We start from the raw sequence: 16308 nt of genomic DNA, 5'->3' as shown, positions 1-16308 counted from the left end.
TATTTTTACTTAAGTTCTTTACACCACTGCTTTTACTGCAGTTTCAGTAAAGTTCAGTAGGGGAGCATTGATTTGCCCTTGGAACATGTTTAAAATACACATTTTATACAAATGTCACTTAAATATGAATTATTGTTAATGTTTAGACAATTATTTTTCATACGGTATATCATGAATAAATGCAGGTTAAATACACTTTTTTTTTTACTATTACGTGGGCGAGTTTTATTTTGAAATTACCGAAATTCCGTGACCCGGAAGTACTTTTTTGGCCGAGACGGTTTCCTAGATAGCACAGCCACAAAGTCAAAATTGGCTATATCTTAAAAATGTATAAAAACAAAAATAGCTAGATTGTTGGTCTTAATTTAAGGCTAGAGTTAGACATAAGGTTAGCCGTGTGGTTAAGGTTAGGTTTTAAATACCATTTTAAGAACATACATTTTTTAAATAGGCGGGGTTTATGAATTTGTGGGTGTGGTAACTAGTGACGAGACGCTGATATCGAGTAGAACAAGATACCTTACTTACGCCAAGACCGCGGTGAAGGAATTATCCAAAACATGGTTAGTTTTTGTTTGTTTTAAAATAGCATGTCTAAATTTGTGTTCAAGTGGTTTTCCAGAGTAAAAAAAAAAAAGAGTGGATTGCTAGCTAGCCTTTTTGAAATGTTGCGTGCATGTCAATCAACGGATGCTAGCTAACGCGTTAGCTAGCTTGCGAATGTTAGTTTAGTGAGTTGTTTTTAAACGTCTTGGTCATAAACCAGTCTGACATATTATATGGCGTTGTATTAATCTTCATTAATCTTGTTGTAGTCTGCGTGTTCATTGACATGTCTGTGTTAAATTCCGAGTTACGCTAGTTCCAGTACTAACGTTTAGTTAGTGACAACAATCATTGTATCAATGGGGGATGGTAGCAAACAGATACCTGGCTTTTGGTCCTGTGTTGCAGGATGATCCAGCCCATAACTTTAACTGAGGTCGTCTAGAAATATTAATTTACTGAAATTAAAGCATTTTATTGATCTTCAAAGTAATATACAGTTGTACTCGTTACTCAAAGTTAGTGTTAGTCCAAAGGCCGGCAGATGGCGATGTTGAGTCGTGTCATTTAACCGTCCGAAGGAAATGTATGCAGCCGGTGTGGTGAGAACTTGATCGGTTGAAATATGACGATACCAACGCTCACGTCAAAAAATGCTCCGTAAGCTACGCCCAAGTGGACAGAGCTAACCATGTTCCACTGGGACACTTTTTAATATTGTGAAAGCCTCTCATTTTACAATGGGTCCGCCGTGGTTCTGTGTATTCAGGTTATGCTAATATTTGAGACCAGTGTATTGCAGTTAATTTAGTCTTTGACTTAAGGCAAGTATCTGTGAGTAGTAGACCTAAACTGGAGAAACGAGTCCCAGACAGTTCACAATAGAATATACCAGAGAGGGAGTGTTGTTTACTACCTAAATTATTGGGACCCTTACAAAACAAGAGAGCACTTTTGAAAGTGCAGTAACTGCAGTCGACTGGTATTTTGGACACAGTACTTACAGAATAACTGCAGTTGAACTCCAATTATACTGCACTGTAACTGCAGCTATACTACAAAATGAATGCAGTAAAAAAAAATCGTATTTTGGATGCAGTATTTGCAGTTATACTGCACTCTGGCTGCAATCTTTTTCTGTAAAGGGATCTGGTTAATCTGGAATACATTCAAAATATAAATGGAGAGATAAATAAATGGTGTATTCTTTGAAAAGATGAGCCTGGCTGAGAATAGAACATTCTGTTTTCTGCCTGAGGGTGGCGCTGTTTACCACCATTTCTCAAAATCCATAATGAACCTATACTCTCCATTGTCTTACCTACTACAGCAACAACTTTATTATTTGCCCTTTTATAGAAAATCTTTTTATATATATTTTTTTAAAATAACGACTCAAAGGTGTGTGACCATTAACATTGGCTGCATATCTATTGTCGTTCTCCCAAAGTGTGGACGTAAACTTTTTTTTTTAATGTATTTAACTAGGCAAGTCAGTTAAGAACAGATTCTTATTTACAATGACGGCCTACACCGGCCAAACCCGGACGACGCTGGGCCAATTGTGCGTCGCCCTATGGGACTCCCAATCACGGCCGGTTGTGATACAGCCTGGATTTGAACCAGGGTGTCTGTGGTGATGCCTCTAGCACTGAGATGCAGTGCCTTAGACCGCTACGCCACATTTCTTCTCATCTCAGGGATTTAACAATGGCTTGAAGTAGCTCAATCCAATGTTTGGATATCCATGAGGAGAGGGATGGACAATTGGTATGCAGCCATTGATTTCATGTGGCTTCATCAACAGACGGGCTGTGTCCCAAAGGGCACCATATTCCCTATACATAGTGCACTAATGCTGACCAAGGCCCTTAAGGCTGTGGTCAAAAGTAGTACATTATACAGAGAAAAGTTGTAGGCAATAGGGTGCCCTTTGGAACGCATTCTGACTGTTGCGCCCCACCCAGCCTATAGGAAACCATTTCTCCATCCCATTCCCACCCAGCCTATAGGAAACCATTTCTCCATCCCATTCCCCCCAGTTATGCCCCACCCAGCCTATAGGAAACCATTTCTCCATCCCATTCCCCCCAGTTAAGCCCCACCCAGCCTATAGGAAACCATTTCTCCATCCCATTCCCCCCAGTTAAGCCCCACCCAGCCTATAGGAAACCATTTCTCCATCCCATTCCCCCCAGTTCAGCAAACAAAGGGGAGAGGCTGTGACTAAGTTAATTTTATTTAACTGTCAATGACTATTTGATAAAGTCCATTTTTTGTAGGTTTAATAAAACTGTGAATCCATCTTTTCATTGGATTAGTCAACAGACTGAACATTCTTGTACCAATGAGAGGAATTAGTTACATTGTGTTGTTGCCATTCAGCCTCATCTAGCCTTGATATGGAATAACGGAGAAAATACCTCTCTGCTTTAGGAAATAATTTGGGGAGGAAAGTATCACTCCCAGTTTGCACAAATCTTTATTTGCCTTGCTGTAATAACAGAGTTACAGACTAGAGGTCGACCGATTAATCGGAATGGCCGATTTAATTAGGGCCGATTTCACGTTTTCATAACAATCGGAAATCCGTATTTTTGAACACCGATTTGGCCAAAAATAAAATAAAAAAGAACGTATTTATTTAACGAGGCAAGTCAGTTAAGAACACATTCTTATTTTCAATGACGGCCTAGGAACAGTGGGTTAACTGGTCTAGGAACAGTGGGTTAACTGGTCTGGGAACAGTGGGTTAACTGCCTTGTTCAGGGGCAGAACGACAGATTTTTACCTTGTCAGCTCAGGGATTCAATCTTGCAACCTTACGGTTAACTAGTCCAACGCTCTAACCACCTGCCTTACATTGCACTCCACGAGGAGACTGCCTGTTACGCGAATGCAGTAAGAAGCCAAGGTAAGTTGCTAGCTAGCATTAAACTTATCTTATAAAAAACAATCAATCAATCATAATCACTAGTTAACTACACATGGTTGATGATATTACTAGTTTATCTAGCGTGTCCTGTGTTGCATATAATCGATGTGGTGCGCATTCGCGAAAAAGGTACCTAACCATAAACATCAATGCCTTTCTTAAAATCAATACACAAGTATATATTTTTAAACCTGCATATTTATCTAAAGGAAATTCATGTTAGCAGGCAATATTAACCAGGTGAATATTGTGTCACTTCTCTTGCGTTCATTGCACGCAGAGTAAGTGTATATGCAACAGTTTGGGCTGCCTAATTTGCCAGAGTTTTACGTAATTATGACATAGCATTGAAGGTTGTGCAATGTAACAGGAATATTTAGACTTAGGGATGCCACCCGTTAGATAAAATACGGAACGGTTCCGTATTTCACTGAAAGAATAAACGTCTTGTTTTCGAGATGATAATTTCCGGATTCGACCATATTAATGACCTACGGCTCGTATTTCTATGTGTTATTATGTTATAACTAAGTATGATTTGATAGAGCAGTCTGACTGAGCGGTGGTAGGCAGCAGCAGGCTCATAAGCATTCATTCAAACAGCACTTACGTGCGTTTTGCCAGCAGCTCTTCGCTGTGCTTCAAGCATTGAGCTGTTTATGACTTCAAGCCTATCAACTCCCGAGATTAGGCTGGTGTAACCGATGTGAAATGGCTAGCTAGTTAGCGGGGTGCGTGCTAATAGCGTTTCAGACGTCACTCACTCTGAGTCTTGGAGTAGTTATTCCTCTTGCTCTGCATGGGTAACGCTGCTTTGAGGGTGGCTGTTGTCAATGTGTTCCTGGTTCGAGCCCAGGTAGGAGCGGGGAGAGGGATGGAAGCTATACTGTTACACTGGCAATACTAAAGTGCCTATAAGAACATCCAATAGTCATAGGTTAATGAAATACAAATGGTATAGAGAGAAATAGTCCTATAATTCCTATAATAACTACAACCTAAAACTTCTTACCTGGGAATATTGAAGACTCATGTTAAAAGGAACCACCAGCTTTCATATGTTCTCATGTTCTGAGCAAGGAACTTAAACGTTAGCTTTCTTACATGGCACATATTGCACTTTTACTTTCTTCTCCAACACTTTGTTTTTGCATTATTTAAACCAAATTGAACATGTTTCATTATTTATTTGAGGCTAAAATGATTTTATTGATGTATTATATTAAGTTAAAATAAGTGTTCATTCAGTATTGTTGTAATTGTCATTATTACAAATAAATTTAAAAAATCAGCCGATTTAATCGGTATCGGCTTGTTTTGGTCCTCCAATAATCGGTATCGGCGTTGAAAAATCATAATCGGTCGACCTCTAATGATAATGCACATACCCATGGCGCAAGGATCTGCACACAATTCCTGGAAACTGAAAATGTCCCAGTTCTTCCATGGCCTGCATACTCACCAGACATGTCACCCATTGCGCATGTTTGGGATGCTCTGGATCGACGTGTACGACAGCGTGTTCCAGTTTCCTCCAATATCCAGCAAATTCACACAGCCATTGAAGAGGAGTGGGACATTCCACAGGCCACAATCAACAGCTTGATCAACTCTATGTGAAGGAGATGTCGCTCTGCAAGAGGAAAATGGTGGTCACACCAGATACTGACTGGTTTTCTGATCCACGCCCCTACCTTTTTAAAGGTATCTGTGACCAACGGATGCATATCTGTATTCCCAGTTATGTGAAATCCATAGATTAGGGCCGTAAGAATTTCTTTTATATTTATTTCACCTTTATTTTATTTATTTATTTATTTATTTTTCACCTTTGTTTAACCAGGTAGGCTAGTTGAAAACAAGTTCTCATTTACAACTGCGACCTGGCCAAGATAAAGCAAAGCAATTCGACACAAACAACAGCACCGAGTAATGAATGTGCTTCAGTTGACTGATTTCCTTTATACAAACTGTAACTCAGTAAAATCTTAGAAATTGTTGCTTTTTGTGTTTTTTTTATTTCTCAGTATAATTAGAACAGATGAAAGTTATTCTCCTATCGATTTTCTGGGTTCACAGGCCGGCGGGAGCCACCAACAGGCTGGCGCGCACAAGGACACATTACAACAGTTAATCTAGTTTCTATTCACTCATCTCTAACAACATCAATACATTTTACTTATTGTTTCCATATAGAGTATACTGAGTTTAAATTCACTAGCTTTCCCGGGTGGCGCAGCGGTGTAAGGCACTGCATCTCAGTGCTAGAGGTGTCACTACAGACCCCGGTACGATTCCAGGCTGTAGGGACCAGGGCCCATTGGCTGTAACCTATACAGCTGCAGTTATCAGTAGTTGATCACCTGAATAATCCTCGTCTTTTCTACACATACAGTTTAGGTGTAGGCTGCTGTCAAGAGAGATAGCTTGTGTATGTCGGGAGTGATGTGTATACACGTTTGGAAAATAAATAAATACCGGAGGACAGTGGAGCGGCGCGTGCTTTTTGCCTGGATGTCTAATGAAAAGGAGCATAAAAGATCACCGTGACCTTTCACCCTCTTGTGACGTTCATCATTTAATCTGTAGCCTCATAAACTGCATCGTTTCCACCGGCATTTATCGCATAATTCATTTGAACGACAAAAAGATCCCACCATGTCGAACGATCAAATGATCTGTTGGCATTTTATTTATTTTTTTATTCCAAAACTTCCTGTTTCCATGTTATTTTTTAATAAGTTATGACTTTCCACGCGTATAAACATGGTTACAGTTGGAAATTATAGTAGCTACAATGTATGCTAAAATGTAAGATTTAAGTCAGATCTGTCAATGTTGTACCTTACTAAAATATGCTTAAGCTAGTATTTTGAGTTTTATTCATTTTAAAAGCTCAGACACACCGGTGGGGTTGTCAAACGTTTGCCTGTCGACCGTACTTAGCACCTCTGAACAGTGTTGGCAGTCCATAGCTGTGTTTGAATACCCATACTAACATACTTTATACTACATACTTGATGAGTATATTCTACAATACTTTATAGTATTAGTTCATTTTAGTATACTGTAAACGAAAGGTATTGTTTCAGTTGAGCGTACTAGCGCTTTGCCTGTCTACCGGAAGTTGGTGCTGTTGCTATGCAACTTCTTGCTAGCATGTTAGCATAACAAATTACTAACGTTAGCTAAACATTTTACGGTTTCGGGTGTGTTTTGAATTGACAATCTCGAGTGCCAGAGTGCGCTCTGGGAGTTTTGTAAATCCAGAGCGTTGTCAGATTGTCCGTTCGTAAATCTAGAGCGTTCAGGCGGCTCTGGCTGAGGAGTAGGGTTGATCCCAGCGTTCAACTTTGAACGTTTCTTCAAGTGCAGTCGCAAAAACCACCAAGTGCTATGATGAAACTGGCTCTCCTGAGGACCGCCACCGGAAAGGAAGACCCAGAGTTACCTCTGCTGCGGAGGACAAGTTCATTAGAGTTACCAGCCTCAGAAGTTGCTGCCCAAATAAATGCTTCAGGGTTCAAGTAACAGTCACATCTCAACATCAACTGTTCAGAGGACACTACGTGAATCAGGCCTTCATTGTCGAATTGCTGCAAGGAAACCACTAGTAAAGGACACCAATAAGAAGAAGAGACTTGCTTTGGCCCAGAAACACGAGCAATGGACATTAGACCGGTGGAAATCTGTCCTTTGGTCTGATGAGTCCAAATGTAATATTTTTGGTTCCAACCGCCGTGTCTTCGTGAGACGCAGAGTAGGTGAACTGATGATCTTCGCATGTGTGGTTCCCACCGTGAAGCATGGAGGAGGAGGTGTGATGGTATCGGGCTGCATTGCTGGTGACACTGATTTATTTAGAATTCAAGGCACAGTTAACCAGCATGGCTACCACAGCATTCTGCAGCGATACGCCATCCCATCTGGTTTGGGCTTAGTGGGACTATCATTTGTTTTTCAACAGGACAATGACCCAACACACCTCCAGGCTGTGTAAGGGCTATTTGACCAAGCAGGAGAGTGATGGAGTGCTGCATCAGATGACTTGTCCTCCACAATCACCCGACAACCCAATTTGAAATGGGTGATAGTTAGTCTACACCTGTTTTGTTTAGGAAGCATTTCCATGTTAGTCTACACCTGTTTTGTTTAGGAAGCATGTGACCAATAACATGGGATAATGTGTTTGTTGTTGCAGTCTCACACGATCCTGTTGGTCCAGCCCACCAAGAGGCCAGAGGGACGGACGTATGCCGATTATGAATCGGTCAACGAGTGCATGGAAGGTAAATTTGACAGCCACCTAAACTGACAGAGAAGGATATAGAACCCACATCGTCTGTGAGACAGTACTGACCCGCTGAAGGGGGGAAAAAACAACGTGATGGAACATTTTTTAAATGCCGTTAGATGGTCAACCAGCTTAATCTAGAAAATCTATTTTCCAGGTGTGTGTAAGATGTACGAGGAACACCTAAAGAGAATGAACCCAAACAGTCCATCCATCACCTATGACATCAGTCAACTGTTTGACTTCATCGATGACCTGGCTGACCTCAGCTGCTTGGTGTAAGTTCTGGTGATGTTCCAGGAAGTTCTGGTGATGTTCCAGGAAGTTCTGGTGATGTTCCAGGAAGTCCTGGTGACGTTCCAGGAAGTCCTGGTGACGTTCCAGGAAGTCCTGGTGACGTTCCAGGAAGTGTGAAACTTGTCTGTCTAGGCAACCTGGATCGTCTCCCAGTCCTAGTTATTGTTCTTTCGTCTGAATGAATCTGTCTGAATGATATCAAATGTCATACCTTTTTTTTGAAAATTTGAAAATTAATTTATTAATAACCTGGTTATTTTAATTTGCGTTAGAGTTGTTGTAAGGGTATTATGCATGCCTATAATGTCTTATAGTTCACTATAACACCAGCGTTAGATCTGCAGGCATTAAGCGAAGTGTCAACCTCACTTCTGTTAAACATCCTAGGGTTGAGGATTTCTATTGCCTCATAAGGCTACATTTTAATGGGGACACTCCGTCTCTCTTTCTCCTCCTAGGTACCGTGCGGACACGCAGACGTACCAGCCGTACAACAAGGACTGGATCAAGGAGAAGATTTACGTCCTGCTGCGACGTCAGGCCCAACAGGCTGGGAAATGAGACTTACAGCCCTTAGTTCCAGGCTGACTGCACTGCAGACGCCAGAGAAACATCTGATCTGGTGTGTAACATGTCACCACGTCATAAAATACAGCAATCTGATGACGACTGCGTAGTCAATGACATTGGGTTGATGCAGTGCAACGTCTGCAATGTAGTCTGCCTGGAACGTGACCAATCTATGAAGGAAGAGGTCAGGGAGGGTGGGGGGGGGGGCGTTTGATAGGAACGGAGAAGGGTTGAGTTATAACATTTAAGTCATTTGTCTCAGTGAGAACTTTTCTAGGAGGATGGGGTGAAGTGTGATTTTATTTTTTATTTTATTTTTTGAAATGTTTGTATTTAAAATAGTTTCCCCCTTTATGAAGATGTCTTTTGTCTTTACTTAAATAAAATTTAAAAAACAGCAAGAAATACTCTGTTTTTTTGTGTTACTGTTAAATGTTTGTGTTCTGTACTCATATAGAGATGACTTGTCCACTGGCTTGCTTTGAATTCCTACTAAACTCGGCAATAAAAAAAAAACGTCCCTTTTTCAGGACTCTGTCTTTTCAAAGATAATTTGTAAAAATCCAAATAACTTCACAGATCTTCATTGTAAAGGGTTTAAACACTGTTTCCCATGCTTGTTCAATGAACCATAAACAATTCATGAACATGCACCTGTGGAACGGTCGTTAAGACACTAACATCTTAGACTGTAAGCAATTAAGATCACAGTTATGAAAACTTAGGACACTAAAGAGGCCTTTCTGCGGACTCTGGAAAAACACCAAAAGAAAGATGCCCAGGGTCCCTGCTCATCTGCGTGAACGTGCCTTAGGCATGCTGCAAGGAGGCATGAGGACTGCAAATGTGGCCAGGGCAATAAATTGCAATATCCGTACTGTGAGGTGCTACAGGGAGACAAGACAGACAGCTGATCGTCCTCGCAGTCGCAGACCACATGTAACAAAACCTGCACAGGATCGGTACATCCGAACATCAGGTACAGGATGGCAACAACAACTGCCCGAGTTTCACCAGGAACGCACAATCCCTCCATCAGTGCTCAGACTGTCTGCAAAACGCTGAGAGAGGCTGGACTGAGGGTTTGTAGGCCTGTTGTAAGGCAGGTCCTCACCAGACATCACCGGCAACAACATCGCCTATGGGCACAAACCCACCGCAGGCCCAGACAAGACTGGCAAAAAGTGCTCTTCACTGACGAGTCGCGGTTTTGTCTCACCAGGGGAGATGGTCGGATTCGCGTTTATCGTCGAAGGAATGAGCGTTACACCGAGGCCTGTACTCTGGAGCGGGATCGATTTGGAGGTGGAGGGTCTGTCATGTTCTGGGGTGGTGTGTCACAGCATCATCGGACTGAGCTTGTTGTCATTACAGACAATCTCAACGCTGTGCGTTACAGGGAAGACATCCTCCTCCCTCATGTGGTACCCTTTCTGCAGGCTCATCCTGTCATGACCCTCCAGCAGGACAATGCCACCAGCCATACTGCTCGTTCTGTGTGTGATTTCCTGCAAGACAGGAATGTCAGTGTTCTGCCATGGCCAGAGAAGAGACGGGATCTCAATCCCATTGAGCACGTCTGGGACCTGTTGGATTGGAGGGTGAGGGCTAGGGTCATTTCCCCAGAAATGTCTGGGAACTTGCAGGTGCCTTGGTGGAAGTGTGGGGTAACATCTCACAGCAAGAACTGGCAAATCTGGTGCAGTCCATGAGGAGGAGATGCACTGCAGTACTTAATGCAGCTGGTGGCCACACCAGATACTGACTGTTACTTTTGATTTTGACCCTCCCCCTTTGTTCAGGGACACATTATTCAATTTCTGTTAGTCACATGTCTGTGGAACTTGTTCAGTTTATGTGTCAGTTGTTGAATTGTGTTATGTTCATACAAATATTTACACATGTTAAGTTTGCTGAAAATAAACGCAGTTGACAGTGAGAGGACGTTTCTTTTTTTGCTGAGTTTATATTGTAAGAACCTTGTTGATATTGACAGAACGGTATACTAATGGTTGTTTCTTTTAAAGGAATGATTTTTCACAACAATGGCCCTGTGAGAAGTTTGATGCTCACTTTGAAATAATATTTATTGGGGGAAGTTCAATGATCTTTACTGAAATATGAATGTGCACTTTATTTCAGTCATATGCCAATTGGTTTATTATGGGGGAAGGTCTGTCAGTCAGTGGCTATTTGATGCTGATTGGTTTATTATGGGGGAAGGTCTGTCAGTCAGTGGCTATTTGATGCTGATTGGTTTATTATGGGGGAAGGTCTGTCAGTCAGTGGCTATTTGATGCTGATTGGTTTAATATGGGGGAAGGTCTGTCAGTCAGTGGCTATTTGATGCTGATTGGTTTATTATGGGGGAAGGTCTGTCAGTCAGTGGCTATTTGATGCTGATTGGTTTATTATGGGGGGAGGTCTGTCAGTCAGTGGCTATTTGATGCTGATTGGTTTATTATGGGGGGAGGTCTGTCAGTCAGTGGCTATTTGATGCTGATTGGTTTATTATGGGGGAAGGTCTGTCAGTCAGTGGCTATTTGATGCTGATTGGTTTATTATGGGGGAAGGTCTGCCAGTCAGTGGCTATTTGATGCCGTTTGGTTTATTATAGGGGAAGGTCTGTCAGTCAGTGGCTATTTGATGCTGATTGGTTTATTATGGGGGAAGGTCTGTCAGTCAGTGGCTATTTGATGCTGATTGGTTTATTATGGGGGAAGGTCTGTCAGTCAGTGGCTATTTGATGCTGATTGGTTTAATATGGGGGAAGGTCTGTCAGTCAGTGGCTATTTGATGCTGATTGGTTTATTATGGGGGAAGGTCTGTCAGTCAGTGGCTATTTGATGCGGATTGGTTTATTATGGGGGAATGTCTGTCAGTCAGTGGCTATTTGATGCTGATAGGTTTATTATGGGGGAAGGTCTGTCAGTCAGTGGCTATTTGATGCTGATTGGTTTATTATGGGGGAAGGTCTGTCAGTCAGTGGCTATTTGATGCTGATAGGTTTATTATGGGGGAAGGTCTGTCAGTCAGTGGCTAATTGATGCTGATTGGTTTATTATGGGGGAAGGTCTGTCAGTCAGTGGCTATTAGATGCTGATTGGTTTATTATGGGGGAAGGTCTGTCAGTCAGTGGCTATTTGATGCTGATTGGTTTATTATGGGGGAAGGTCTGTCAGACAGTGGCTATTTGATGCCGTTTGGTTCATTATGGGGGAAGGTCTGCCAGTCAGTGGCTATTTGATGCTGATTGGTTTATTATGGGGGAAGGTCTGTCAGTCAGTGGCTATTTGATGCCGTTTGGTTTATTATGGGGAAAGGTCTGTCAGTCAGTGGCTATTTGATGCCGATTGGTTTATTATGGGGGAAGGTCTGTCAGACAGTGGCTATTTGATGCTGATTGGTTTATTATGGGGGAAGGTCTGTCAGTCAGTGGCTATTTGATGCTGATTGGTTTATTATGGGGGAAGGTCTGTCAGTCAGTGGCTATTAGATGCTGATTGGTTTAATATGGGGGAAGGTCTGTCAGTCAGTGGCTATTTGATGCTGATTGGTTTATTATGGGGGAAGGTCTGTCAGTCAGTGGCTATTAGATGCTGATTGGTTTATTATGGGGGAAGGTCTGTCAGTCAGTGGCTATTTGATGCTGATTGGTTTATTATGAGGGAAGGTCTGTCAGTCAATGGCTATTTGATGCCGTTTGGTTTATTATGGGGGAAGGTCTGTCAGTCAGTGGCTATTTGATGCTGATTGGTTTATTATGGGGGAAGGTCTGTCAGTCAGTGGCTATTTGATGCGTGTTGGTTTATTATGGGGGAAGGTTTGTCAGTCAGTGGCTATTTGATGCTGATTGGTTTATTATGGGGGAAGGTCTGTCAGTCAGTGGCTATTTGATGCTGATTGGTTTATTATGGGGGAAGGTCTGTCAGTCAGTGGCTATTTGATGCTGATTGGTTTATTATGGGGGAAGGTCTGTCAGTCAGTGACTATTTGATGCTGATTGGTTTATTATGGGGGAAGGTCTGTCAGTCTGGCTATTTGATGCTGATTGGTTTATTATGGGGGAAGGTCTGTCAGTCAGTGGCTATTTGATGCTGATTGGTTTATTATGGGGGAAGGTCTGCCAGTCAGTGGCTATTTGATGCTATGTTTTAATTGCGCTGCATGTGTCATTTGGAAATGTTTCAAAAGTCATTGATGCCTTTAAAACGAATCATTCATTGTAAATGTCTGCAACATGATCTGGTTTTAGACCGTCGCTACTGTTTGGACGGAATATATGAGAAATCAGACCGCTAGCGGAATTATAGGTCTATAAGATTTAGATTTTTTTTAATTTAACCTTTATTTAACTGGGGAAGTCAAATCTTTATAGGACAGGTATTTCCATTGGCTTCCGTAGTCCTCATACATGCATAATGAAATACCTCCGCGATGAGAGAAAATTATCCAAGAGAGCTGGGGGATATTTAAAGTAGCGTTTGTAGAACGTCCGCATGATGACATGAGCGACACGAGAGAGCGAGAGAGTGAACATGCAGCCTTCCCATCTCTTCTTCACCACTGAAGGACGTAGCGGCAGCTGGGCCACATCTCTTCTTCACCACTGAAGGACGTAGCGGCAGCTGGGCCACATCTCTTCTTCACCACTGAAGGACGTAGCGGCAGCTGGGCCACATTGCTGCCTTCTACTGTTTTCTACCTTTTGTGTTCTGGTCGGCTCTCTCTCACTCTTGTTTCGCACCCACCCCAGTCCCACCCCTCCTCTTAGCATCTCAAAAGACCACTGAGAGAGAATCGATGGCGCAGAGGCCCGCCTTGCTGACAGGACAATAAAACCACAAAAGAAGAAAGGGTGAGTTTTTTTTTCCTAAGTTGAATTGCGGGGATTTTCTCTAATGGCAGAAGGAGACTGTGGACGAAGGAGTCTGTGGCTATATTTACACAGCATCCTTTGTTGTTTTCCGCTGCCCCCCCCCCCCCTCTCTCACCTCTCGAAAGAAATAAGCATCACCAGCAGCACCCCACCATCCATAGCAACTATCTGTACATTATTTTAGATGTGAGATCTAACTCTCACTCCCAAATGTACAGTGTATAGCCTATGCAAAATATAACGATAAAACACCAGTATATTATTTAAGACATATTTAGAGCAACATTTAAATTGTGCGGGATGGTTCGAGGTCGGTCGTTTTTAATTCAATGCTCGCTGCGGTAACGTTTACCGCGGCGGGTGTGTTGTGGTTGTAAACAAAACAAAAAAAATATGACAGATCGTTGGAGGAGGTCGGTCTATTTTAAGGGACCTCCCCTGGAAATTGAGCGAGAGGGGTAGGAAATGGAACGAGTAGCCTAATGTTGTTACAATGTGTTATGGGTTAATTCGCACTCGTTTCTCAAGACAGCTCGCTTAAGGAGGGAGGAGGAGGGGGGGGGGGGGGGGGTCGCCATCTCCACTATAATCGCCCAGAATAATCTGTTTTCAAATAGGATATTATTTTCTCACCTACATTTTAAAGCCCATAACATAGGAGCATGACATATAAGCAGAATCATATGAACCATTTCCCACAACAAAAAAGATGATGTTAAATGTCATTGATATAGTCTGTTATTGTGTGGTTACTGTTTCTACAGGTCATTGATATGGTCTGTTATTGTGTGGTTACTGTTTCTACAGGTCATTGATATGGTCTGTTATTGTGTGGTTACTGTTTCTACAGGTCATTGATATGGTCTGTTATTGTGTGGTTACTGTTTCTACATGTCATTGATATAGTCTGTTATTGTGTGGTTACTGTTTCTACATGTCATTGATATGGTCTGTTATTGTGTGGTTACTGTTTCTACATGTCATTGATATGGTCTGTTATTGTGTGGTTACTGTTTCTACAGGTCATTGATATGGTGTGTTATTGTGTGGTTACTGTTTCTACAGGTCATTGATATGGTCTGTTATTGTGTGGTTACTGTTTCTACATGTCATTGATATGGTCTGTTATTGTGTGGTTACTGTTTCTACATGTCATTGATATAGTCTGTTATTGTGTGGTTACTGTTTCTACATGTCATTGATATGGTCTGTTATTGTGTGGTTACTGTTTCTACATGTCATTGATATGGTCTGTTATTGTGTGGTTACTGTTTCTACAGGTCATTGATATGGTGTGTTATTGTGTGGTTACTGTTTCTACAGGTCATTGATATGGTCTGTTATTGTGTGGTTACTGTTTCTACAGGTCATTGATATGGTCTGTTATTGTGTGGTTACTGTTTCTACAGGTCATTGATATGGTCTGTTATTGTGTGGTTACTGTTTCTACATGTCATTGATATGGTCTGTTATTGTGTGGTTACTGTTTCTACATGTCATTGATATGGTCTGTTATTGTGTGGTTACTGTTTCTACATGTCATTGATATGGTCTGTTATTGTGTGGTTACTGTTTCTACAGGTCATTGATATGGTCTGTTATTGTGTGGTTACTGTTTCTACAGGTCATTGATATGGTCTGTTATTGTGTGGTTACTGTTTCTACATGTCATTGATATAGTCTGTTATTGTGTGGTTACTGTTTCTACAGGTCATTGATATGGCCTAATGGACACCCATTCATGTCTGCTATCACCCTACACATCTGTTGTACTTGGCTGTAATATATCACACATACACACAGCAATGTGTTGGGGCTACCGAGTAGATCAGCGGTCTAAGGCACTGCATCTCAGTGCTAGATGCGTCACTACAGACCCTGGTTCGATTCCAGGCTGTATCACAACCAGCCGTAATTGGGAGTCCCATAGGGCGGCGCACAATTGGCACTGAGTCGTCCGGGTTTGGCCGGGGTAGGTTGTCAATGTAAATAAGAATTTGTTCTTAACTGACTTGCCTAGTTAATTAAATAAAAAATAAAAATAAATGTTTTGGAAGCAAATGACAATCCAAGCGACACACATAATATATTTGGTTGTTGTCATTTCTTTAGAATACAGTAACCAAATTACAGATTCATTACGAGAGAAGTCAGGAGAGGACAAAGCCCGGACTGTTGTAGGTAACAGACATGGGTCTAAAGCAGAAGACTGGTGCTGTAAGACTTTGGTAGTAACCTTAAATACCTCTCAACGTGGCCATGTTGTGCCCTTAGGACCTGCACTGCCTTAGTCCGCTCCGTTGTGAGAACCAGTGATGCCCCGTCAGACCGAGGACCTGCCCCACTGTCCTGCCTCCTCAACTGGACACCGCTTTGCTGCCAGCCCCTAATCCCCTGGAGCCTCTGGAGCTTCTGAATCCTCAAACCCCAAGGCAGAGGTTCCCATGAGGCCCCCCAGGAGAACTCAGCGTGACACCTCTGTATGGGGCCTCCAGCATATAAAGTAGGTCTGCGTCCATCCGTGCCCTTCACACCACAAATATAGTATGTCTCACACTCTGTTAGACCACTGAAGGAGGGAGGGTATGGGGTGCCCTTCACACCAGATATATAGTATGTCTCACACTCTGTTAAACCACTGAAGGAGGAAGGGTATGGGGTGCCCTTCACACCAGATATATAGTATGTCTCACACTCTGTTAGACCACTGAAGGAGGAAGGGTATGTGGTGCCCTTCACACCAGATATATAGTATGTCTCACACTCTGTTAAACCACTGAAGGA

At 42.2% G+C, this 16308-nt stretch overlaps 1 protein-coding gene across 1 annotated transcript; it reads left to right on the top strand.

Annotated features, from left to right (window-relative positions):
• Positions 1-477: 477 nt before the first annotated feature.
• On the top strand, positions 478-9050 carry LOC120023770 (enhancer of rudimentary homolog). The gene is made up of 4 exons (XM_038967866.1): positions 478-566; positions 7686-7773; positions 7936-8056; positions 8534-9050. The coding sequence occupies exons 1-4, from the start codon at positions 564-566 to the stop codon at positions 8634-8636; spliced, it is 315 nt and encodes a 104-aa protein (XP_038823794.1). The 5' UTR covers positions 478-563; the 3' UTR covers positions 8637-9050.
• Positions 9051-16308: the final 7258 nt, after the last annotated feature.

This window comes from Salvelinus namaycush, chromosome 28 (genome assembly GCF_016432855.1).
Source record: "Salvelinus namaycush isolate Seneca chromosome 28, SaNama_1.0, whole genome shotgun sequence".
NCBI lineage: Eukaryota > Metazoa > Chordata > Actinopteri > Salmoniformes > Salmonidae > Salvelinus > Salvelinus namaycush.
This window is presented reverse-complemented; position numbering and strand designations above follow the sequence as displayed.